Here is a 26,593-nt window from a genome sequence, read left to right as displayed (position 1 = left end):
AAAAAAGAGGGCAGGAGAGAATATCAAAGTGACCAAATTCTTTGTTTGAAAATACAGTTTTTTAAAGTTCAGGCCAGGGCGGCGGGTACCATACCAAAACTACAGCACCTCCGAAAGGCAGCCTGACCTAGTAGAAAGAGCAATGTGTGACCACCTTAGTTCAAATACTGACTCAGCCTTCAAATACTGACTTCAAATACTGTTACCAGCCTTATGGAGCTACCATCTAATTCTGTTTATTTCTCTGAGAATTAGGATGCTAACTACTTTTCTTCTTGTCTCATCTTATATTTTTTTCTAAGTAACCTTTTAATTTAATTTGTATCTGTTGTTTTCTGATTCTGCATTATCACTGAAATAAAAAACCATCAAGTAGAAGATGGAAATGTAGCCAAGCCAAAGTAGATAACAGAATACATATGGAAATGAAACTCTGTGAGAGCTTTCTAAGATAATTACTGTCATGTTACTAGCTTGCTTTCTTGCAGTTTATAGTCAACTCTCTATCAACTATGATTTTTAAAATTTTTTTCTTCACAAAATAGATAAAATAGTCATTCTTTTTAACTAGATCTTTTTATTGCCATTGACAGTCAACCCTCCATAAACTGACTTTTCTTCTTAATTTTTTTCCTGAAAATTGTTTAGTAGTGCTTAATGAGTGCAGAGTTTCTGTTGGGGTGATGAAAATTTTAGAAATAGATATTGGTGGTGGTTATACAACATGAATATAGTTTCACCTAAAAATGGTTAAAATGGCAATGTTATGTGTGTGTGTGTGTGTATATATATATATAATTTTTGTATCATAATTTTTAAGAATAGTAAAAAAAAAAAGATTTTAAATAGATCTAATAGTATAACACTGGACCCAGAACTCCTTTCTCTTTATTTTCATCAGACTTCAGGTACAGGGAATTATCAAAGCAAAGTCACAACCATATCCAAATCTAGGTTTAATACCAGAACTTTACTACTGTCTAACTGCTTCTTTTCAAGAATCAAGCTGACTTGTTGTATGGTCTAGTTTTACTTTTTTAAATATAAACTGCGGAGAAGGACAGAGAGCTCCTGTTGAGTCTCCCTGCCTTAAGAGAGACTCCTGTTGAGTCTCTCCTCCCCATTTATGGTGGGGAATTACTGTTGAATTAACACTGTACTACAACTAAATGGAATAGTCCTTCCTAAAACCCATAATGTCAGCTTTTCCTAGGTTTCCTCCATGGAGATTATGCTATGTACATCTTAAAATCATCCTTCCTGTGAAATTACTTTTTTTTTTTCCAGTATATCTTTGGTGTATTTTTCCATTTTTTTAACTTTTACTCTTTTATATATTTATATTAAAGGTCTCTTATACAATTATGTAAAGTTTAAAAATAAAATAAAATTTTTAAAAAAATTAAAAAAAATAAAGGTCTCTTATAAGCAGCTTTTTTTTTTTTTTTACTCAAGAAAAACATTTATTATTCTCGTGTTTTGACATGTTCTATAGATTCTTCTGGATTTTTTTTTTAATTTTCCTTTTTTTTTTTAACTGATTCTCTTTCTGCGCCCCCACCTCCCTCCCCCCACCACCCCATTGTAGTTGTCAATTTCATTGGCACTATGAAATCTAATTAAGCTTTTGAGCTTTTTTTTTTCTCAGTCATATTTTTTATTGTTGTTATAAACCTCTGCCTCTACGTTGGCCTTTTGCATTGCACGATGGTCCCCTTTCCTAAAAGTCTATTAGTCTGTTAAATTGTACTGTTTTTAAAACCCCAGAAGCTGCATATGACTGACAAAGCTAGTTTACTTTTCTATGATAATGCTAAACAGACTGTTTCTGACTGTTTCTGAATACTCCTTCTCCATCCTAAAAAATATACTTTAATAAAATCTGCCTAACTGTGTCAGGAAAAGTTTTTAAACTTTGAAACTGAAAATCAGTGTGCTTACTGTTTCCTTAGTGCCTTAAGAATGAAGTTTTGAGCTAAGTAAAATGTTCAGGTAATAGGGGGTTTGCTTTTAAGCACAAACTTCTTTTTAATCCAAACACTGTTTATTTCATGCTTTCAATGAAATTGCATTCAGGATGTCTTCCATGTGTCAGGTGATGAAGATACAGTGAGGAATTAGATGAAGTTCGTAGCATTTGAGGGGCTGTCTGCTGCCACACTTGTCCATACTTTTGTGAACAGGACACAGAACATAATTTCTTAATAACTAAATAATATTCACGGATGTTTTTCCTGCCCTCAGGAGCCACTGAGGCTCCTAGCCTGTGTTCCTCCACATAACTGTGCTCTCCTTGTGAGTCCTTCTCTCCCAAATTCATCATTTCTTGTCAGTGACTCCGCCCCTCACAGATCCCCTCACAGCCTGTCACACTTGCTACCACTCTGTTTATGGTAGAATATAATGGTATGTTCTCTCATTGCCATATCTCTCTCTGCCTTCATTCTCTTGCCATTTCTGCATTGCTCAGCCTTGACTTCAGTGGAGCTTGGCCTTGATAGCCATTACCAGCACAGTGGAAGTGTTTGTTGTTTTTTTTAAACATCGTTATTTCATTAAGATGAGATAATTTATACAAAATCTCATAGAGAACTAAAAACATGTACAGTAATTTAATTCATTAATAAAGAAATATGTATAAATGAAACTTTTCTAGGTTTGGGAAATGTTTTCAAAGCCAGAATAATTTTGCTAAGTAAAATAATAGCTTAGTATCCAAAGCATTGCTGTTCTTTCTTATGTAAAAAAAGAACCTAGAACCTGACACACTGTCATCAAACGTATCATATCTACTATTTTTTTTAATCTTTTAAAAAAATTTGTTTTTAATGGAAGAATAATTGCTTTACAGTATTGTGTTGATTTCTACCAAACATCAACATGAATGTTTATGTTGATAAACATTCATAGGTTTACCCATGTCCCCTCCCACTTGAACATCCCTTCCACCTCCCTCCCCATTCTACCCCTCTTTACTGTTTTCAAAAAGCATCAAAAACATTGATGTTCATTTCATAGATTCGTAAGAAAAAAGTTCATCACATGTGGAGTGTCTGTACGTTAGAGCGATTCACTCACTTATCCCCTCATTCAGTGATTTTTATGTAACTTCTGAGTGCCATGACATTACAGATGCAGTGATTAAAAATTCAGAGAAGGATGCTATATGTGTGAAGCCTCAGTCTAACAGTTGTCTGACTGCAGGTGCTACCTGTTTACTGAATTTGACTATCCTAGTTTTTAGAAAAAGATGAAATTTTTTCTCAATACCCATAATACCCTGACATTTTAATGTCAGAATGCAAACTCCTCTTACCCAGCAACCTAGTAATGCTAACACATCATTGACTTGCTTTGTTCTGGAACCTGGGAGGATTGCATTATCGTCTCTTTAAACTCTTTAGCTGTTCCTAACATCAGAACCTTAGGAGGAAATATGCTATACAAGTTCAAGGAGGCATCAGGAACCAGCCTCATACTGCTATTGATAATAAAAGTCCACTCAGCCCATAGTAGGCTGCTACATATGTGGAGAAGAGGGAGTTGTTTTGTTTTCTAAATAAGTATCACATAAAGTATTGGATAAATTTTTACAAAAGTTAATCTATTCACATTGAAAATAATCATAGTATGTAATTCAGAGATCCCTTTATGAGCAGATTTTGGCAACATGATATGCCATATGAAAGTAAGCCATTCATTTTTCATTTAACATATGTATGTGTGATCTGTTGGCAGAGATGTCATATGTTCAGAAAACTAAAGGCTTCAGATTCAAGCGATTTTTGTTTTTAGAAATAATATCATAATTTCTTTACTCCTTTACTACTGCTTGGGTCTTTAAAAAAACTTTTAATCTGAAAGAGGGCAACACATGTTCCTTGTCCTGTGTCTATATCGGCAGCATTACTTAGCTTTAGGTCTACCTGTCTCACGGGAACCAAAATAGGGAAGGACATAACCTAGAACTTTCTGATGGGGAGGAAGGTAACAACCCAGAATTGGTGTTGAGTTTGTCTCCAGAGAAACTAATCTGAGTGACTTCTGTGCAGTAGTCATCTCTGTCTCTTGGGTGGGATCGGGGATTAAGTTACATTAAGTAACCACTGTGGGATTCCCTTACCAATGTAAGATGCAAGGCTAGGATCAAGCAGCAGGATTTTAGGAAATCATATAATTAGCTCTTCCGTGGATCTCAGACAAAGGAGAATCTTACAAACAGCAATCACGGTGTTTTTTTGAATGACTATTTTAAGAGGAGCAAGTTACAAATGGTTGCTCAAACTCCTGCTACTGCTGTAGCTTCCTCCAGCTACTATTTGGGCCCCCTGGATCAGATATCCTCAATATGAGGATTAGGAGAATATGTTGCCTCACCAATTTAGGGACAACGCCCCAGTCAGCTTGGAAGTAGTTATGGAACGAGAACGATGCCCCTTTTCCCTAGGCAACATAATTCTCCTAAAAAGAAAAGGGGGGAATGAGAGTCAGTTCCTAGGCAGGTTGATAGGGAGTCTAGGGGTCCCCAAGGAGAGAGGGATCTGTAATTCTCAAGGAGGAAGAAAGGACAAACTTTTTTTCTTTCTCCACATTCCTTAGGATTATATAACAATAATGTATCCTGCCTAAGGACAGTCTTTGGATTCAACCTTCTGTTATCTTAAAATGTTAATTATGGGAGTAGACCTGGTCTTTACAAGGATGTATCTTGCCTGAGGACAGTGTTATCTTAAAATGTAAATTATGGGAGTAGGTCTGATGAGGTCTTTACAACCTCCAGACAGTCTTTGGATTATATAACTTCATTGTTAACACTAGCAAGCGGGTACTCTTTCTGCCCCCTTCTGATGCCTATGTCAGAAGCTTTCTCTATCTCCTTTATACTTTAATAAAACTTTATTACACACACACACACACACACACAAAAAGAGGAGCAGGGTTAACCCAGCTTCGTCACCATAGAGGAAATATAGTCTTCTAATAACGTAAGAGGGTGCATGGAAAATGCTTGACCCAGGATTTATGTGTCTAATGAGCCCCAGAGGATTATCCAGGGATTACCTATCCTTTCTCTGTGCCAGATGGTCTCATCTTTGCCTTTCTTTTTTATCCTGCCCTCTAAAATTTCTGATTACTTACTTCATCTCTTATTTGTCATGTCTCGGACCCAGCTCCTTTTCTTTTCCATTTAAATCATTCTTTAAATTTACATCTTTACTGCCTCTTTCTGGACTCTTGCAGTAGCTACTTAATAAGTTTCCCCATTGCTCATATCATCTTCTCCCCCTTCAAATGGTCTTATATTTAGTACTGTATAAAAGTCGTGTCTCAAAAAAAAAAAAAAAAAGTCGTGTCTCAATAGGCCCCCCCAGCCACTCACGCAACACGGGTAAATGAAATGACTCAGTTATAGGTGATGGGGGAACGTTCCCATTTCTTGTCTAGAAAGCTGAATAGCTTTTTGAAATTCTCTAGGTGCAACCAAACACACCTGAGGGTCTGGATCTAACACATAGACTGTGAGTTTAAACCTCTGCTATAAAATAATGTTTGCTTGTCAGTCTTTTCCCATGACTCCATTTGGCTCCAGGATAAGGGCTCTATAGTAATGGCTTGATGTTCGAGACACATGGTGATCTCGCCCACTTTGCCTTTCCAACACCATCTCCTGCTGTTCCTTTGTTCTAAAACTGTTACTGTTGTCAGCCTGGCCTCCCTGCTGCCTCCCAGGAATTACTCGAATATTGTCACCTCTGGTCTTCACCTTCTGTGTTAGTCTTAGTCTGCTCTGGAGTGACAAACTCCTTCCCCACACGTTTATTTCTTGTCCACTCTCGAGGTCTAAGCTCTGCCTTTTTAGCATGTAGAGTGCCAAGCACAGTGCCCCTCTTGGGCAGTACTCAATAAATGCTAGCTGCTGCCATTGTTTCTTGATCACCAAAGTCCATAATGTTTTTCCCTTTGACTTGCAGATGAGGGAGGGGCCTGAACATCATTCCTCCCAAAGTTCTATCTACCTGTCCCGTTATTAAAGGACACACACACCTGTTTGTATATTGCCCTCTTCACTAAATTGCAAGCTCCTGAAGGGCGAGGATCCTGTTGAATGCACTTTTGTATTCTCTGCAAAGCCCAACAGCCACCTGCATACAATAAGCCTTCCCCTGCTCCTCTTTTCTTTTTTTGACCTAGTTCACTTAGAAAAATAAATCACCTTTAAGGATAGATTTGGTTTTAATTATTTTAAGGGGAAAGGCTATGTTATTTGAGCAAGTATAGTCTAGGGGCTTTATATAAATTGCTCATCTGTATATTCATTTGCTCTTTGGCATATTTATTGAGTACCTACTATAATTTAGAAACTAAGGAGATACCAGTGAATACAGATCAAGTAACCTGCTCTCATGATACTTAATCTCTAGAGGGAGAGACACATAATAAGTTAAGTTCATATAAAAATAAACAGTACCATTTTATATATTGATAATGGCTCTGAAGAAATTTTAGCAGGAGGAAGGGGTATAGAGAGACCAAAGTGCTGGGGAGGGTGGAGGAATGGGCTCTGGCTAACCGGGGTGGAGGGGAGGGCAGTAAGGGGACCAGCTGGAAGGCCAGCGAAGCTGGGGCACAGTGAACAGAACGGTGGACGTTCAGGTGGAGAAGACAAGCTGAGCGAGTTCCCTGAGGGCCTCGTAGACCAAGGTAAGGCACTGGAATTAAACTTAATCAGTGGTAACATCTTGAGATGGATTTTGAGCAAAAGATGTGATTTTATTTGTTTCTTGCCTGCTCTACGGAGACTAGAAAAGTGGAGGCAGAGGCCAGAGAAAGGAGATCAATCTAGTTATTTCAATTATTCAAGTGAGATATAGTGAAGGACTCAGTAGCAATGGATGTGGTGAAGATATATTTTTATGAAGGAGGAACTAACAAGATTTGCTAATGGAGCAGTTTTGAGGGAAAGAGAATCAGGAGTTCGGTTTTGGAATCTACCTTTGGAATCATTTAAAATGATTTACTGGGGATTAAAAAGTGGGATGGTGTCTTGACATTCTTACCCATTTCTTTTCCTATTTTATACTTATTGTCCCTTTAAACAAATAAAACCTAATTATAAAAATATGAGATAGTGCCTAATTTAGAAACTTAGGTGCATTATAAAACTCATATTTTTATTTTAAAAAACTTTTTTCCTTTTTAAATTAATCTTGGAAAAATTCAGTATCACTGTACTTCATCATCATTTGTTTTTCACTCTCCGAATTGCAGCGTGTTCTAAGATGCAGCAGTGTGGGGAGATAACCATTGTGTTCTTTCTAGAAGATGACTTTCCTCCATTTAGCCGCAGTTCCTGTTGCTCCAGCTGTGACTTGTTATGTTAATTTGCTGTAGTAGTAGCCATGACATTAATCTACTTCCAGATGAATTGAGTGACACAAATGATCTTTCATCTAACCATCTCCTCCCCAGTGTCTCTAGATAGATTTAGCCATTAATTTAAGTATCTCTTAATTCAGGTGACTTATAAGATAAGGATTTGTTATATAAAGTGCTTTGGAAAGACAAAAGAAACTTATTAGGTTTATTTGAAAGTTCTGTTCATCTCACTTTAATTGTAGTATATAACAAATGACACTAAGCAAAATTTTAGTAATCATGGAAAATAAGATCTCTTCACATTAAGGACATGGCAGGAGGTTTAATCTTGTGTTTGTATTCAACTCTGCCAATAACTGGTGCTACAAATGTAAGCAAGTTATTTAATCTGTCTCAGCTTGACTTCTTCATCTGTAAAATAGGACTTAAGTATGACATATTATGTAAATGTCTTTACAGAAAGTGTGGAGATTCACTAAATTACAGTTCTTATTATGGAACCCAGATCTAAAGGACCAAACAGAGAACCATGACTTTTTCCTTCAGTGAAGAATAGTAGCAGAAAACTTGACATGTGTTTCAACAGTGAGATTGCTGGCGTTCAAGCTATTTGTAATATGATTTATGAATATTAATTATCAAGTTAGTTGCAAACCAAGCAAAATTTACCAGCCTTAAGGTTCTGGATTAAGCAAAGCCTAGGTCAATAAAATAATACTATTTAATATCTTATTTTCTCCTTTAAGGAGGCAGATTTAATAGCAAGGCCTGTTTTTTCCTTGTCATATTATGATTTCTTGTGCCAGCAGAGTTGCAGAATAATCTTGTTTTTATAACCAGTTCATTCTTAAAATGCTGTTTGTGATGATCATTGATACTTGAGGGGAAGTGCAGGAGAGCTATTTATTTACAATACAGAGCTACCACCATGCATGCTAACTCGCTTCAGTTGTGTCCAACTCTGTGCAGCCCTATGGACTGTAGCCCACCGGGCTCCTCTGTCCATGGGATTCTCCAGACAAGAATACTGGAGTGGGTTGCCATGCCCTCCTCCTTTGTAGGGGATCTTCCCTACAAAGGGATGGAACTCGTGTCTCTTATATCTCCTGCATTGGCAGGCCGGTTCTTTACCACTGATGCCACTTGGGAAGCCCATGCAGAGCTAGGTCAGGTGGATATTTCATTTTTTTTTTTTTTTAATTCTGCACTAATTCATAGTGTAGACCAGTAAAAATTACACTAATTGCAGCTTAGACATTCTTTTTGTTATCAGTGTAAAGGCTTGGTATACTTTGTTTCAGTAGGAAAGGAATTTGGTAATTGAAGTGGGAAACTAAATTTAGTTTAATTTTCTCTCTTTTTCTTTTTTTTGCTGTACCATGTAGCTTGTGGGATCTTAGTTCCCCGAACCAGGGGTTGAACCCGGTCCCTCAGCAGTGAGAGCACAGAGTCCTAACCACTGGATCACCAGAGAATTACCTAAATTTAGTTTTTAAAGCTTTGTTTTTTGAGGTTTAAAATTTCTTAACCTTTTAATCTTGATATTATGATAAAAAAATTAAAAGGCATAGAAGCATAGAAATTTTTTTTAAGTAGTTTGAAGAAGACACATTTCTGTGTCCCCTAAACTTGGAAACACTTGGCAAACTTTTGAATGAGACCCAAGACTAACACCATGATCTTGTTTTAACTAACTTGCCCTTCTACCATAAAATTAAACTCTACCGAAGCCATTTCTTTAATTTTTTGTTCAGTTGCCTTAGCATGGTAAGTAGGAATTTCCACGCTAGAGGTAGGTTCTAAGACCTTTCAAAACTCCTCGCAGAACAGAGAAGACCTGTCTTCTAAGAGTTTCCCTTTTGGCTTGCATCTCCTATGCCTAAACTTGGTCCCACCATCCCTATAGTCTGTAGGACCAGAGGGCAGTTAAAAAAGGATCCCTGGAGAAGATCCCTGAGCAAGACTGAAGGGAAATAACGGAAAACAGCACATTCCTTCACTTCAGACACTGTCTTGCTGAAACATGTTCTTGGTGGGAGAGAAAAAGGAAAAGAAAGTAAAGCCTGTGGTTAGATTTTTGCTAGGAATTAAGGGTTGAGTGGGGAGGGTGTCAAGACAGCATGTTGGCTCATCCCACATAACTGTAATTTCTCATACTCTTTCTTCTTCCCTCTTTAAAAAATTTGCCAAAGTTCACTGCCACCCATGGTAAATAAGGTGGGGCCAGTTGGAAAGGCTTGTGTCCCGTAACTACTTGACTTCTGGAGCCAAACACCCCAAATTAGGCCAGGCAGGAGCTAAAGTGGGGGCCTAACAGCTCCTGCACCTAGTATAGCTTCTAGGTCTTAGAAGCACCATCTGTGTCTTTCCAGATGATTCTGAGAGTTTCTCTTGGCCTTTCACCATCCATTTACTCATAGTTGCAGTTCTTTAGATTTTCTGTTGGGTCTGTTTCTTGAATTTACAGATTCAAAACTCAGATCACAATGATATAAGTTAATAGTAATGTGATTCTGGGGGTCTTCTTCAGAGCTATTCTTAACAGAATTGTTTATTCTAAGTAGTTAAAGCGATTTGAAAGCACCTGTGATAGGTGACATCACTTTTGGTAAATACTATTTTATCGAGAAAGTTGATAGTAAATGAATCAATGAAAAGTTAATTTCCATTTTCCATGTCTTGCCCTTTAGAAACGTATTAGGACTTCTTTTTCTCCCTTAAGTACCCAGTTTCAGCATGATACTTGTAAAGTTTTTCTTTGTTTTATGAAGATTCTCTTTAATGTTTTGCTTTCTGATGAAAGATTGAAAACTTCCTTTACATAATTTGTACTTATCATTTTAATGTCACTAAAGTACTTTAGCTTTCTCAAAAGAAATACATCATCTGAAATACATATTTTCTATAAAAAGAATAAATTACTGACATTGATTTTTTTTTTTGAGATAATGGTTTCTATAGACCCATGTTCAGGGAAGCCCAGTAGAAGACAATATTGAGTTATTTGAGCCTAAAAGCCTTGAGTTATAAAAAGAACTAATAGAATCTATAATATTTATGTATAATTTATTATCAGAGATGGTTGGCTGGAACTCCAAATAATTTATTATCAGAGATGGTTGGCTGGAACTCCAAGTCATATTAAGTATTTTATACCATTGATCAGATAAATGACATTACAGGAAGTAGCCAGCTTACAGTGAGGTGATACCTGCAGATCACTGACATGTACAGTGTTAGGCACACAGTGCCCAACTGTGTCATCACCTGCAGCGTGTCCAAGCAGGCAGCCTCAAGTCAACCTGTATGAACCAACATACTGCTTAGGGGGCCTTTGGTAAGGCCTCTAGTCTCCCAGCCTGGCTCTACGAACCAGTTCTCTTCTGTTCCTCCCTACACCTCGGAGTCTTTTCATTCCAAAATGGCAAGGGTTTCTGTTTTGTCATTGATCCTAAATAAAGGGTGGGGTGGAGGGAGAGGAGAGGTATCCCAAGTGAAAACCAGAAAGACAGCGTAGAAAGGGGTAGAGGTGGGGGACTAAAGAGATAATACCAGACTCTATGAAGGCCAAGTATTGAATGTTTTAGACATTATGGCCTGTATTTAGTTTTCCCTTCGTAGCAGACACATACAATACGTGGATGAGTGAGCTTGGCTGTGTTCCAATTAAATTGTATTTACAAAGCTAGGCCGTGGGCCTTTGGGCTACTGGCCATAGTTTGCCACACTATGCATACTACAGGGTAATACGTGCCTAGTAAACTGGGTCTGAGAGATATTCTAGAAGAGAAGTTCTTAGTGTTTAGAGCACTGTAACGTTACTTAGTAAATGTGTAGTTTCTCAGAGAAATTGAGGACAACACTGATTTTGATGTTAAAAAGTTGATATCAAGTATATTTTTAGCCTCACATATTCATTTCTTAAAAGTTGCTGATGAATGAAAAAAAAGCCTCTGTTGTAAAGCAAAACCCAGCACTCATGATTAAGCAAAGAGGGGCAGAAAGGAATCATTTTATAGATGACATAACAGGTAAGGGGAGCTTTAAAGGAGGCCTGATTTCCAGTCGATGATGCTGTGTCACGCTGCCTGGCCCTGGATTCAGTTCAAGGCTTTAGAAATCAGTGTTTTAGAAGTGTGTCTTTGGCAGTATCTGAATACAAGTGGAAGTATTATTTTGTAAAATTTTGATAATTGTTATGTTTTTTTTTTTCCTATGGTTAAAACTCTAATAGGAATTCCAACACTTGTTGAATTGAATGAGCCTTCTTACCATTACATGTAAAATATCCCTGAGGTGTCTTACCACGATATAACAGACGGTGCTTGTCGTTTCTGACAGGTTGTTCCTGCTGAAGGACTGGTCTCTATATTGAAGAAGAGGAATGATAGTGTAGGAGATCGTCCTGCCCAGATGCAGCAGAAACCATCCAAGCGAAGAGTGAGGTTCCAAGAAATAGACGACAGCCTAGATCAAGGTAGCGTGCTCAGCACTGTGTCTGGCACAGATTTGATCCGTGTTTGCCAAAAGAATGAATTAATGTACAGTAAGATGTTTGGTAATAGGATTTGTAAAGAATATGTAGACTTAGTTGCATTATATAAAGGCACACAGAGAAGGGATCTATCATAAGTTCTTAAGTAAGTCCTAAGTATTCTGTTTGCTCAAATAAGTGACCAGTTGCAAAATTCACCTCCTTGCCTGCCTGGCCCACAGATAGTTGTCAGTGTTCAGAGCTCATTTCAGTTTCTTGTTTAGTGTTTTGTTTTCTGACTTTTTGTTTTTAGTGAGCCTGCTGTGTTTGTCTTGTTTTCAGTGGCAGTCAATATTCCTTGATTGTTGTGGAAAATATTTATAAATTACAAATATATTCTTTTTGGTGATTTCTTCTCAACTCTATGGAAAAAAGTGTCTCTCAAGAGCAGTAGTTTAACACTGTTGCTGTTGTTTGGTTTTTTTTTTTTTTCCTCCCGGGCTTGTATTTAAGGTTGTTGTTAGGTTTACCTAAGTCCTGGGTAAATCAGAGTGAGTAGAAACATGGCCTAGAATCTCTCAGTGTGCTTTTCATGTTTATAAAACAACTGCAGTATTAAATAATGATGTCAGTGTGTAGACACAATTTCTGAGTACGACATAAAGTGATGGCAGTAGATGTTTCTAAATTTTTACAACTATAAAGCTGGCATGAGCCATGGAAATAATCTGTTCTCACTGCTCATTTTTACCTCTGAACCTTGCTTGTAACTATCACAGTCTTCTCTAGATAAAGTGCTCAGTTCTTTGTTTGTACCAATTGGTACTGAATTTAGTAGGAGGAACCCTGGACTTAGAACTGACAGTCCCTAGTTCCCTTAGGAACCATCGCATCTTAGACTAAGTCATAACTTGTGCTCAGTAGCCACCTGCGCTTCTTGGCTTCCATGTTGGACAGCACAGCTCTAAACAGTGTCAGTGCGTGTAGATAAATAAAACAAAATAGGTGTTTTAAAATAAATTATATCTAAATGTTTGTACATAAATATATGATAAAGAAATAGCTGAAAAAATACATAAAATAGATTGCTAACCAAGATAAGATGGTGAGTGGGAATCATGGCAAAAACAGAAAAGATGATAAAAGTATTGAACTGACCAAAACCCCCCAAAACACTTAAGAAACACAGCACAAATGATACAGTCCTTTTTATTTGTGTGTATAAAAAGTATACTAAGTATAAACTCTTAAATCTCTTAAGGTCTATTAACTGTGAAGAGCTACTAAACTAAATATGTCAAAGGAGAATACAATTACATAATCCTGTTTCTATAAAAATCCTTAACCACATGTGTTTGAGATGTACTGCCAGATTTCTTCTTCTTTTTTTATGGAAGTGGTTACATCCGTGGATAAATGAACTAGTTTTAACTTTAGCATTCACAAGTTCCACAAGTGTGCATCTTTATGGTAACAGGTCCTCGTAGTCATTGATACACTAGCTTTCTATCAGGGACCATCCTTAGAGGACTAACATTACAAACATCTGGTTATCTTAACCGGTGAGACAAGATACTAGAATTTGACTCTTGTGTCAGCTTAACCTTCCTCTGTTTTCCTGTTTGCAGATGAAGTTGGAGGTGGCTCCTGTATTTTACTGGTCTTGCTGTGCATAGTGACGGTTTTGCTCAGTGTGGGAGGAACTGCGTTATACTGCACTTTTGGTGACATGGGGTCACCCGTTTGTACAGACTTCGCAGACAACGTGGACTTCTATTACACTAAGTTACTACAGGGAATAGCAGAACTTAAACACTGGATCTACCTCTCCTAGCAAGCATTCAAGAGGGACAGGCATGCTGGCAGTGAGAATCAAAGAGTGAACCTTTCTCAGCAGCTTTTATTTCAGGAGTTCCGTAACATGCGCCCTCACCTCCCCCACCCCGCTCCCCAGAGGAACAACAAACATCAGAAACAGCAACTGTAAATGGCAATCCAGAGGAACTCTCAGAATAATCACACCATGAAGCGATATTGATCTGAGCACTGTGGGTGGAAGGCATGGTCTTTGGACAGCGTGCCCACCTCCTCCTCACTGCCTCCCAGTGTAGTGAGCTGCACTGAGCAGAATTAGACAGGGCAGTGTTGGAGCCAAACCACTTTTGGCTACCTTCAAGCTAATGGTTGACTTCCCTGGTGGCTCAGATGGTAAAGCGTCTGCCTACAATGCAGGAGACCCGGGTTCAATCCCTGGGTCGGGAAGATCTCCTGGAGAAGGAAATAGCAACCCACTCCAGTACCCTTGCCTGGAAAATCCGATGGACGGAGAAGCCCGGTAGGCTACAGTCGCAAAGAGTCGGACGCGACTGAGCGACTTCACTTCACTTCACTAAGCTAATGGTTAAAGGACACTCTTGATTTACGATTGTTGGTCCAAAGACGTTGCTTCCAGCCATCCCGCAATAAGTTTGTGTGTAATGAAAAGGAGTTTCCTTATGGTTTCAGTGTCTTTTTTAGTTCACATTGGGAGCTATATAATTTAGGCTTTGTGCACTCTTTCCAGATTCTGTTTTCCACTTGCAAAATGGTTTTGTGTGTGTGTGTGTGTGTGTGTGTTTCAGACAGTTACCATAAGCAAAAACCCAACATAGAATAACAAAGATTATCCTTTCAACATGACTATAAATGTGCAGGCGCAAAACTTTCAAGAAGGCATAACTGTGGAACAGATGAATTATAGAAGTCTTGGCCCTGAATTGAGAAACTGTGACAGATACAGTGACAGTTAACTTGGTTAACTAGCCAGAAGTTCATCACAGGCCTAGAGATAAAACTGAATAGCTTCCCCTGAGTCTCAGGCAACCAGTTTCATCATGGATTCAGTGCTTCCTGTAATGAATGCCGGATTCAGCTCAATTCAGTAAGACCTACTGAGCACCTATTATGTTCTGAGAATCTAAGACCCCTTCTACAAAGGTAAATAAGTATTAGTTCCTGCTCTAGATGTTTTGATTCTGGTCTTAGGTAAAATAAACTAATACTTTAATGAATGAAATTAAATCATCATATATAATTCAGTATTAACAGATCAGACACTCAGATGCTTGAATATGCATTCATATCATGGGCTTAATTCAGACCTAATATGGGGTCATTAGATGAAAATCCAATCATATCTTAAATAGACAAATGTCTGATTTTTATTTAAATCTGTCAGTTTTCCTTTTCTAAAGTACAGTGATCTAACAATTAGGAAGCCTTTCTTTAACCTTTTTATCTCATTGATAGCATTCTAAAAGAAACAAAACACATGAATTATAGTTTTTTAGCAATGATCATTATTTCATGTTTTTCAGTTAGAATCATTTGAAAGAAAAAGAGAATTTTCTTACTAGTTGTTACTGGCTGGTACAGTACATCCCTTCGTGTTTCAGCTTATTTATTTAGACTTATGATTTTTAAAAGGGCTTTTTATAGAAGTTGAAATTGTGTCATTTAGCACGCATTTGGTTATACCTGATATTTAATTACTGTATACTTAGTGTTTTGATTTTCTATAATTTCAACTCAGTGTGTTTTTAGGCTTATTTTTAAATTGATGTTTTATTTTTACTTACAATACTGTTTGACTTGTCTCTATCATGCCACCATAAACTATAATATTTTCAAGGATTATAGATCAAAGATATTTATTTAGAAGTGTACAAGATACTGAAATCTAGATTCCTTATACTTAAGGCTGATTTTATTAGAAGATTATTTTAATGTTCTATTATAAATTTTAAGAATTTGTATTCAACTTGTATGTAAATATATAAAATGTTGATGGTACTATCTTATGTGGTTCTGTAAGAGACATTCACAGAGTCTACTGTGTGGGTATCCCCAACATAGACGAACCTCTTCTGTTTTACCCTCATGATTTCTAGCTACAGAAATTTGGCAATGCTGATTTCTGCCAGTTTTATGTCAAGATAAGTCAAAATTTCCTTCCTGTTCCTTTTTTCGATCACTATTGAAGTTCTAAATACTCTGTAGTATTACATTGGCCACCAGGGCCATTGCTTCCGAAACTGAAGATTTCCCAGGTGCCTTCACACTGAGGGGAAAGATCTGAGATGACGCCTTGGTCCCTGGAGGCAGCTGCATCTCAGGAAAGCCACGCTTGTCCTCACTGCGTCCCGTGGAGAGGGAGCTGAGCTCAAGAGCATACTGATGTCTTGATTTAAAATAGGCATGAAATCTCACCTAGAAAAACTAGGGCAGCTTTTTAAAATGTAATGGTCATTTATTGCATGAATTGGAGTAATTCCATCTGGTGATGAGAGAATTGTTATCTCTCACATAAAGAATTCATCCAGTTTGACTATCATGTAATTTTTTCCTGTCATTGGAAAGTACTGACAACGATTTGTAACTAATCTTCCTTAAAAACTGTATTTGGGGGTAACAGATCAAGCTTGTAATTTAAAATCTACACCAACAAAATGTCTCAGAGAGTTTATTTGAACCTCTTGGGTACTGAGAAAAACCGCTTTATTTAAAGTGAAAGTAAAGTAATTTCAGAAGTTGGTCTGGCCCCACAAGTAGGTTACTTTGGGTAGTCTAATAGGTTCCTACATAATGCTCCTGTGCTTCTAAAACATCTCCGCATCTGCCTGAAACAGCCACTGAAATTCACTGTAAAAATTCATTCCTTCAGATTTAAAAATCAAATCTCCCTGGGAGGTTTACTATATTGAGCTGTGAATTTGTGTATTATGCTAAGAGGATTTAAAATTTGGAGGTAGGCTTTGTTTTGAAAGGACAGATGTGAATTGGGTCTTGCTGAAATCGTAAGATGGAGAAAGGGAGAGGAATTGAGAAATGAAGAGGGAAGATTGGGAAAAGAACAAAGAAATCTTTTACCTAGTACCTGTATTGCTGAAGCTGACTTTGTGGCATTTAACCCCAATCCAGAGAGAGACTAAATGCTTGTGTTCCCACTAACGTGACCTGTATAACTCTATTCATTTCTGTGGGCTCAGTTGATATTAACTTACCCTTGTGGCGCAGTGGTAAAGAATCCGCCTGCCAATGCAGGAGATGTGGGTTCAATCTCTGTCAGAAAGATCCTCTGGAGAAGGAAATGACAACCAACTCGAGTATTCTTGCCTGGAAAATTCCATGGACAGAGGAGCCTGGTGGACTACAGCCCATGGGGTCACAAAGAGTTGAACACAACTGACCAACTAACATTTTCAGTACACTTGCATGCTTACTTATGAAGTGTACGTAGATTTTGCACACTTATTCATTTGGTGCTTAGATCAGTAAGCATACATCCCTAAAATCAGGCCTTGTACTTCCAGAATCCATTATACATTCACTTCTATCGTGTTGCTTCCATCTTCAAAAAGAGTAAGAGTGATCTAAGGTTTATGGTACAAATTCTGGTGCCAGCTGATATTTTAATAACCTCAAGGATAAATTAGTGAGCCTTATGTGCTAAAGAATTTTGAGGAATTCTGGTAGCATTTCAGTCTCTCTTGGTGGAGGCTACTAGGCATCTCTTCTTCGCAGTCCTAAGAAGAGTTAAGTCCTAAACTCAGTCTCTTGCCTGGGGCTCCGAAAACACTGCAGCACCATGAGGGACAGTGTTAATTGTTGTCTGTACCATGAAAGACTGGAATGCTACAGTTTACCTAGCACTGAGCTGGGTGCTGGGGCTCTCAAAACAAGAAGTGGTACCAGCTTAAAGAAGTTAGCCTCTGGCAAGGTAAATATATTTGCGAAAGGGAGGGGAGAATGAAGGAACAGAATACTACTGCTCATGGAGGTGGAAGCTTAAGTTCATTCCTTTCCACCATGTATCATGCATTAGGAGTAAAAGTAAAATTCTGTGTAGGCCACCTGCATAGCACCTTGATAGACAGGAATCTTCTCCAGCCAAAATTATTACTTTTTGCTTCTTGTTAGCATTTGTGGCATTGATAGTGGATGGGCTTTCCAAGAGTAAAAAGCTTCTTGGTAGGAACCTTCTTCAGAATCTAAAGTCTGAATAGCACTAAATAGCACAATGGAAAACTTTCTCACAGAACTGCATATCTAGATGCTTCTCCAGTAAATTCTAGCAGTCATTTAAGTAAGAAATAGTACCTATCCAACAAAACACTCTTTCAGAAGGGGAAAATGCACTTGCTAATTCATTTTACGAAAATAATATTGATCCATAGACCTGACAATGTCCCTTTTAGAATTCCAGCAATTTTTAGAAGTTGACAGGCTGATTTTCAAATATGTTTGGAGATGCATATGACCTAGAAGATAGCAGTGAATTTGTTAGAACAAAACTGGTAGACTTGAACTTCTTAATTTCAAAACCAAATGCTGCAATAATCAAAACTGAGGTTTGGCAAAAGGAAAGCCCTGTGTATGTGTTCAAATGATCTACTAACATGCCAAGGCAGTTAGGGGAGAAAGGACGTCTTCAACAAATAATGCTGAAACAACTCTCTGTCCCACTGGAGAATAAACTTAAACTTTTACCTCACACGACACAAAAATTAACTTGAAATAAATGGATCTAAATGGAAAAGCTAAAACTATAAAGCTTCTAAAACAAGAGAAAATCTTCACAACCTTTGAGTAAGTAAAGATTCCTTAGAATACAAAGTACACAAACCATAAAAGAAAAAATTAATCAGCTGGACTGTTAAAACACATGCTCTTTGAACATGGTTAGGAAAATGAAAAAACAAGCTGAAGATGGAGGGTGGGAAATTCACAATAAATTTATCAAGTAAATGCCTTGTATTCAGAATATGTAAAGATCTCATGAACTCAATATTATGACAACCCATTTGAAAGCCCCTTTCAGTACTGAATACAAGGCCTTTACTGGATAAATTTATTTACATTAGGCATTGTGTATATATACACAATGCCTAATGTGCACATGAGAAGTTGCTGAATATCATTAGTCATCAAGATGCAAATGAAAACTGATACCACCACACACCTGCTAGAATGATTAGAAGACTGACATTACCCCAAGAATGCAAGGGTGGTTCAGCCTAAGAAAATCAATGTAATTCATCATATTGATTGATAGGATAAGGGGAAAGAACTTCATGATTATCCCAATTGATGCAGAAAAAACATTTGACAAAATTCAACATTCTTTAATGATATTAAGGAAATTAAGACAGCAATTTCATTTGCAATGGAATCTGAAAGAATACCTAGGAATAAATTTAACCAAGAAAGAGAAAATTGTACACTGAAAACTATAAAACACTATAAAAGAAATAATATCTATATAAATGGAAAGGTATCATATTGATGAATGGGGAGATAATATTAAGTTAATAATACCTAAAGTGATCTACAGATTGAATGTAATCCCTATTTTGAGCCTATTTTGCCAAAATAGAAAAGCCAACTATAAAATTTATATGGCACTGCGAGGGGGCCCAAAAAGCCAAAACAGTCTTGAAAAAAGAGACAAAACGATGACTCACATTTCCCAATTTCAAAACTCACTGCAAAACTTCAGTATGTAACCTTTATGCCAGTATGATGCTGGCATAAAGATAGACCTATAGACCAATGGGGGCTTCCCTTTTGGCTCAGCTGGTAAAGAAGCTGCCTGCAATGAGGGAGACCTGGGTTCGATCCCTGGGTTGGGAAGATCCCCGGGAGACGGGAAAGGCTACCCACTCCAGTATTCTGGCCTAGAGAATTCAATGGACTGTATAGTCCATGGGGTTGCAAAGAGTCGGACACAAATGAGTGACCTTCACTCACTCTTCACTCATAGACCAATGGAATAGAATTAAGAATCCAGAAACAAGCCTGGACCTCTTTGCCCAGTTGATTTATGATAAGGGCATCAGGTTCATTCAGTGAGGAAAGAGTTCCAGGACACCTGGATTTCCACATGCAAAACAAAGAAATTGAACCCTTGCCTCACAACATACACAAAAATCATCCCAAAATGGTTTGATAACCTAAATATGAGCTAAGTCCACAAAACTCTTAGGGGTGTATACAGCATAAGGGTACATCTTCATGACCATGGATTTGGGAATGGATTCTTAGGTATGATAGCAAAAGCACAAGCAACAAAAGAGAAAACAGGTAAATAGGACTTCCTCAAAAAATATTTTTTAAATTTGTACATCAAAGGAAATTATCAAGATAACGGAAAGACAACCCACAGAAAGGGAGGACATGTACAATTCAGATATCTGGTAAAGGTTTAATATCCAGAATATAGAAAGATCATTGACAGTTCAACAAAAAGACAAGCAACCCAATTTTAAAATGGGCAAGAGACTTGAATACACATTTCTCCAAAGAAGACCTACAAATGACCAATAAATACATGAAAAGATGCTCAACAGCATCGATCATCAGGGAAATGCAAATCAAAACCACAAGATGAATGAAAGGGTACATACTACAACAGGGACAAACCTCAAAAACACGTCATGTGGAATAAGCCAGACACAAGAACAAACAGTGTGATTTGACTTAAATACCTGTAATAGGCAAATTCTAAGAGACAGCAAGTAGAACAATGGCTAACGGGCTGAGGGAAGCGGGAACGGAAAGTTATATGAGTCTAAATGTAAAAGCCAAAACAACTTTGGAGGATAAAAATTTTTTTAAGATAATGGTGGCGATGGCTTCACAACTTTGTAAATATACTTATTGCTGCTGAATTGTACACTTAAAAATAGTTAAAACGGCAAATTTTATGTTACACATATTTTACCCATGCATGTGTGCACACTTGCTGCCAAGTGTTGCTGAGGTTGTGAACCAACCAAATTCACATACACAACGAGGGGGAATGTGAAATGGCACCAACCATTTGGAAAACAGCTTGGTAGTTTCTTATAAAGTACAGATCTCTACATGACTCAGCAATTCCACACCTAGGTTCTTACCTAAGAGAGAGAAAATGGACAAAAGTCCATAGCAGCCACAATAGCCAACAAATGGAAACACACCGTAGTTCATCACGAACACAATAGAATATTATTCAGCAATGAAAAAGAACAAACTATGGATACACAGACAAACATGGTTAAGTCTCTCAACTATTCTGAGTTAAAGAAGCCAGGAACAAAAGACTATATATTGTACGTTTCCAGTTATATAAAATTTTAGAAAGTGCAAACTAACCCCACAGTGACAGAAACAGATCCTTGAGGGGCAAGGGATGGTGGGAAGATGGATTATAAAGGTCACAGGGCAACTTCTGAAACTGATAGAAATGTACCTTGATTGTGATCATAGTTTCATGGATTTATACATCTTTCAAAATGCATTGTACACTTTACATAGATGCAGTTATGTGCATAAATTATACCTCAATAAAACTGTTATTAAAAAAGAAGTTCAGTTTGTAGCTTCACAGCATCTCAAGGTATCATGAGTGGTAAGGGAATCATTGCTATTAGAATACTTTATTCCCTTTCACTGTTGTTGCTTATTTGGGCTACACAAAAATTTTGGTGTCTTCCAAGTACCACCCCTTGTTTGTACAAGACCTAACAACTACACAACTGGCTACTTAGAAAGTGTCACGATAAGGTCCCTAGTTCGAAAGGCCTTGATTTCAGTCCTAAGTCTGTTCACAGCTCTTGGATCTCTCTGGCTCTTTCAGAAATGTTGGGATGGTGATTTTTTTTCTATGCCTAAAAAATGCATAGAAAAAAGACTATGCTTTTTTTTTTTTTCCTACTTGATGCAGCAGTCCAAATATCAAACCCAATCTAATTATAGGTATTCTGTAAGGACAACCTGATCTCCCTCTGGCCAGAATACATTGATCAAGAGTGAGGTTTTGTGATTTTATTGCTTTTCTTAATTGCCTCAGATCAAGGGTCAGGAAGAAGATATGCACTTAGGGAACAGAGAAGGCTCATACCATTCATCAGAATGATGACAGCCCATAAATGGCTGCTTGTTATTTTCCAAGTACAAGATTGGGGGGTTGACAAGATCTGCACAAAGTAAACAAGGAAGAAAAAAAAAAAAATCCTTGCCTAAGCTTCTGGTCCAGACAGGAACTTAGTCTAAAAGTAACTATAACTATAGGCAGTCTGCTTTTTCTTTAATTTCATTTTTTCTTGATTGGAAAAACTAAATTATCTAGATAGGAATAGTAGTTCGGCCATCACCAGAGAGGAGATTAGAATATAGGATAGTTGAGTGGTAAATAAAAGGCAAAGAAGGGAGGCAGTCCCCACAGTTGGAATCTGGATGATGAATGAGATCACAGCAACTAGCTGTTTAGTCAACTTCCCCTTCTATATATTTCTTTTTTTAAAAAGTGTTTTATTTATTTGGCTGTGCCAGGTCTTAGTTGCAGCACATGGGCTCTGGGATCTTTAGTTGTGGCATGTTAGATCTACTTCCCTGACCAGTGATCAAACCCAGGCTCCCTGCACTGGAAGTGTAGCATTTAGCCACCGGACCACCAGGGAAGTACCCCTTCTTCTATATATTGCTAATGTAACTTCATGATCTTTTGAATAACCAAAAGTTTTCTATTTGCCATCACGGAGGAAGGACCACTTGGAAATCTGTATTTGGTGGATAAATGCAACGGTGGCATCAGGGTCAGCGGAGGTTCTTTGAAGCTGTGCATGAAGATAAAAGGTGGAAATCCACTCAGAAACTCGAACTGCCCATTGTGCCCAAAGCCCCTTTGGAGGAAGAGACTGCCAGGTGGTCCCTTCTCAATAAAGTGCTAAGTGTTGTGTCCCATCATCCTGAAACTCAGGCCACAGTTGTTTAGATGTGCGGCTTGGTGCCCCAGCCTGATGCATTCCTTCAAGCCTGAACAAGAGGAAGGATGGTGATCTGGACACATGTCTAGTCTCCAAAACAACATCGAATCAGGAGTTTCAGTTAATAGTATCTGCCTCAGCAGATCCTCTCTCAGGTCCTTAGAATTTGGGGTCCAGACTATGCATCCAGCCCTGGCAAACAGGAAGAAGGAGAAGTGGAGCAGACATCAGAGAAACCACATAAGCTGCAGTCCCCCAAACAACAGAGCCTCCAGAGCAGAGCAGAAGCGTCTGGAATCACCAAGATCCATCACCCAAACAACACTCCATTTCCAGAAGCCCTGGCACTTGATGACCTTGGAAAGTGTCTCTTTCCTGCAAATGAAGAGGAAAAACTAGCTAAGCAACAGTTCTTGTATGTAAGTATTGCCTGGCTCTTTAAAACCATGTTCCTTTAGAGTTATCAGGTGGGAATTGTGTCAGAAATGAAGCTGGGATCCAAGGAGTTCCAGTGACTTCCTTAAGGTCAAGATCAAGAGAATAAGTCAAAGATTTTCCACTTATGAACATGAAGTTGGAAATATCTACAGAGCGTTTCTCCTGGGGGTGCCACTGCATCCTCCTCCTCCTGTTTTTTATTAGCTACAACTTTGTGCCCTAGATCACTGTTACTCTGGGTCTTTGTTTTTGTTTAGCTTGGTTGTCTCTGACTCTTTTGTGACCCCATGGACTGTAGTCCACCAGGCTCCTCTGTCCATGGGATTTCCAAGGCAAGAATACTAGAGTGGGTTAGAGTGGGTTTCCTTCTCCAGGGGATCTTCCTGACTCACGGATCAAACCTGTGACTCCTGCATTGGCAGGCAGATTCTTTACTACTGAGCCACCAGGGAAGTCCACTCTGGGTCTTACACGTGGGAAAAAACAGCAGAGGCAGTTACTCCGTACTGCAGGCCACAGGCATGGGGCAGTTGCTGTAATGGACTCTAGGGACCCTAGTGAGAAGGCAGGGGCTTCCCTGGCAGACAGTCTAAACATAGCCTAGGGATGCCAGATAAAATACAGGATGCCAGTTATCGCATGAGACAAATTTACACTATGCAATTGTTTGTTGTTTATCTGAAATTCAGATTTAACTGGGCATCCTATATCTTTGTTTACTAAATGAAGGCAACCCCTATGGGTGCCACAGCATAGCACAGACACGGAGGACGAGAGGGAGGGGCTCACGAGAGCCAGAGAAGCAGAGCGGCTTAGGCGCGGAGCTCTGGGGAGCAGCACTCAGCCCCCTTTCCGGATTCCCTCAGCACCTGCAGTGTCTTGGTGTATAAACAGAAGACAGCACATCAACTCAGCAATTAGAATCAACGTGTCTACAAAAGGGCAGAACATGGCCAGAATTTGTTGGTCAAAAAGATCCCCTGGAGAAGGAAATGGCAACCCACTCCAGTATTCTTGGCTGGAAAATCCCATGGGCAGAGGAGCCTGGTGGGCTACAGTCTGTGGGGCTGCAAACAAGTCAGACACAACTGAGCACACACACACGAGGAGTACCCAAAACTTAGTCTGTAGGCTTTAAAGCGCTTTCAATCTAACACAGAAATGAGAGTTTAATCAGAGCTTAGAATGTGATGCAAAAACTTTAACGTAGGACTTTACCTGAGGTGAAAAGCCTTCCGAATGTGGATCTGTGTGGTGTTTGTCCTACGGTGCTCATGACTGTCAATAATCTGAATTCACGGAATTGTGTTTTACTCCTGGTTTTCAGATGGCACCACCTAATGACGACAGAAGACGAGATGGCTGGATGCATCACCGACTCAGTGGACATGAGTTTGAGCAAGCTCCGGGAGATAGTGAAGGACAGGGAAGCCTGGTGTGCTGCCATGGGGTCGCAAAGAGTTGGACACGATTGAGTGACTGAACAACAATAACACAAATAGAAGATATAGTCTCTACTACTCCTTTTGTTTTAGCTCCTAGGTCATCTAGCTTTTATTGAGCCCTTGTTCCAGATATATGACTGGGGTGGTTGTACCTAGCCAAAACTAAATTATTCATTTCCTCCTCTAATGAAAAAAAGATGGCTTTTCCATTTGGTGTATCCATAGGCTTAGCTTTCGGCTGCCACCGCTTTTCACCAACAACTACCTTTTAGCCCCTCTACCTTTTTGTCTTCACTCAGTAAAACCGGATTCTCAGGAAGAGAGCTTTGGCCTTCTCTGACCTTCTCTCAGGACAGCAAACCCCATTTTCTGTTTAAAATGATTACTCATAAATAGAAGTACATTAGCGGTGGCCAAAATCCATCTGGTCGCTTCCCTTCTGCGCAGAGTGATGAATTGGCAAAAGGACAGGAAGGGGAGGGTGCGGGAGCAGGCGAGGCCGGGCCCTGCAGAGCCACAGTCTGTGCACAGATGCTAGGCTCCTGGTGCAGCCTGGGAAGCACCCTCCCCAGAGCTCTCTGGCTGCAGCAGATATAATATAGGACACGTAAATGCCATGTCTGCCTACACGTCTGCAAAGCAGCCTTGATTTGTCAGAGGCAAATATAGTAAGAAGAGAGGGGAAAACAATGAAAGATAAACAGGATTTCAGAAATCATGCATTTTGAGCATGTGTGTGTGTGTGTGTGTTTCCCCCCTCTGGTTCATTACTATTCAGACTAGCAAGGCATAAACACTTAAGAGATCAATCATTTAAATAACAATAAATTCATATGGCTAACATCGAAATGGTAAAAAACAAAAATCCCAAATGCAGGCCTGAATGAGGACAGAGTGGGAAGAGAGGAGAGGTGAAAAGGTGAAAGTGAAAGTCACTCAGTCATGTCCCACTCTTTGTGACCCCATGGACTAGGTCTTCAGGCTCAGATTGGTGCACCCACCAAACATTCCTCCTTGTAATCATGTAAGACAAGAGCTGATGTCTCAGAAAAAGCATCTGGAAATCGAAAACTGGGGTCATTACATTCAGATGACGCCCTGAATTCTCCAGGCCAGAATACTGGAGTGGGTAGCCTTTCCCTTCTCCAGGGGATCGATCTTTCCAACTCAGGGATCAAACCCAGGTCTCCCACATTGCAGGTGGATTCTTTACCAGCTGAGCCATAAGGGAAGCCCAAGAACACTGTGGGTAACCTATCCCTTCTCCAGGGGACCTTCCCAACCTGGGAACCGAACTGGGGTCTCCTGCATTGCAGGCGGATCCTTTACCAACTGAGCTATCAGGGAAGCCCTGAGATGAGAGGTACCTGTCTGCAAAAGCCTTTGTTCAGAAGGTGCTCACACAGCCAACAGACCTCTGCCCCAGCGCCTGTGTTTCCCTTCCCCAGAGGCCCAGAGACAGTGTCCCTGGGGAAACTTCCACAGCAACCTTTCTGTGACCTCACATTCTGCGTGTTGTCTTAGCTACAAGGTGGAAAGTGCAGTCAGCCACCACATTCTTTCTTGGGTAACTTATGGGTTAGGACCTTCCCACACATCACCCTTTCCTCCTTAAATATTCTAGCTCCTATTTCTAATAGTATTGTTTTTCCCTACATTGTCACCTATAGGTTTTTGTTTTGTTTTGTTTTTAGTTCTTCTGTGAAATACTCTGGTAAAAACGAAAAGTTGTATTATTCCCATTAAGGGTAAACTGAGAGAAGTGAGAAGCCTCAGAAGACCTCAAAAGGAGAGAAACCCAGTTTTCAATTTCCAGATGCCTTTCTGAGACATCAGCTCTTGCCTCACATGATTACAAGGAGGAATGTTTGGTGGGTACACCAATCTGAGCCTGAAGACCTCGTGAAAACACATGGACCGCTGGAGAAGGGGATGGAAGTGGGGGCTGGAAAGGGCACAAAGCCTGTCTTCAGCAGATGTTAATGCATGTCCTCAAAGTCGGTTAAACCAATGAGGAGTCAGGCACTGGGAAGAAAACCTTTTGCTTTCTTCAGTAATGTTTCTAAATCTAC

The 26,593-nt window shown here is 39.0% G+C and overlaps 1 protein-coding gene across 3 annotated transcripts in view; it reads left to right on the top strand.

Annotated features, from left to right (window-relative positions):
• CNST (consortin, connexin sorting protein) overlaps nucleotides 1-16,339 on the top strand; it is a 98,919-nt gene extending 82,580 nt beyond the window's left edge. For all 3 annotated transcript variants that reach the window (XM_010852897.1, XM_010852896.1, XM_010852895.1), the window contains 2 exons: nucleotides 11,719-11,854; nucleotides 13,480-16,339. In XM_010852897.1, the coding sequence (XP_010851199.1) occupies nucleotides 11,719-11,854; nucleotides 13,480-13,685 (342 nt within the window). In that variant the 3' untranslated portion in view covers nucleotides 13,686-16,339. The remainder of the gene's footprint in view (nucleotides 1-11,718; nucleotides 11,855-13,479) is intronic.
• Nucleotides 16,340-26,593: the final 10,254 nt, after the last annotated feature.

Source organism: Bison bison, unplaced genomic scaffold (genome assembly GCF_000754665.1).
Source record: "Bison bison bison isolate TAMUID 2011002044 unplaced genomic scaffold, Bison_UMD1.0 scf7180017864317, whole genome shotgun sequence".
In the NCBI taxonomy this organism is placed as follows: domain Eukaryota; kingdom Metazoa; phylum Chordata; class Mammalia; order Artiodactyla; family Bovidae; genus Bison; species Bison bison.
Note: the sequence above shows the minus strand (reverse complement) of the source record. Positions and strands in the feature narration are given on the sequence as shown.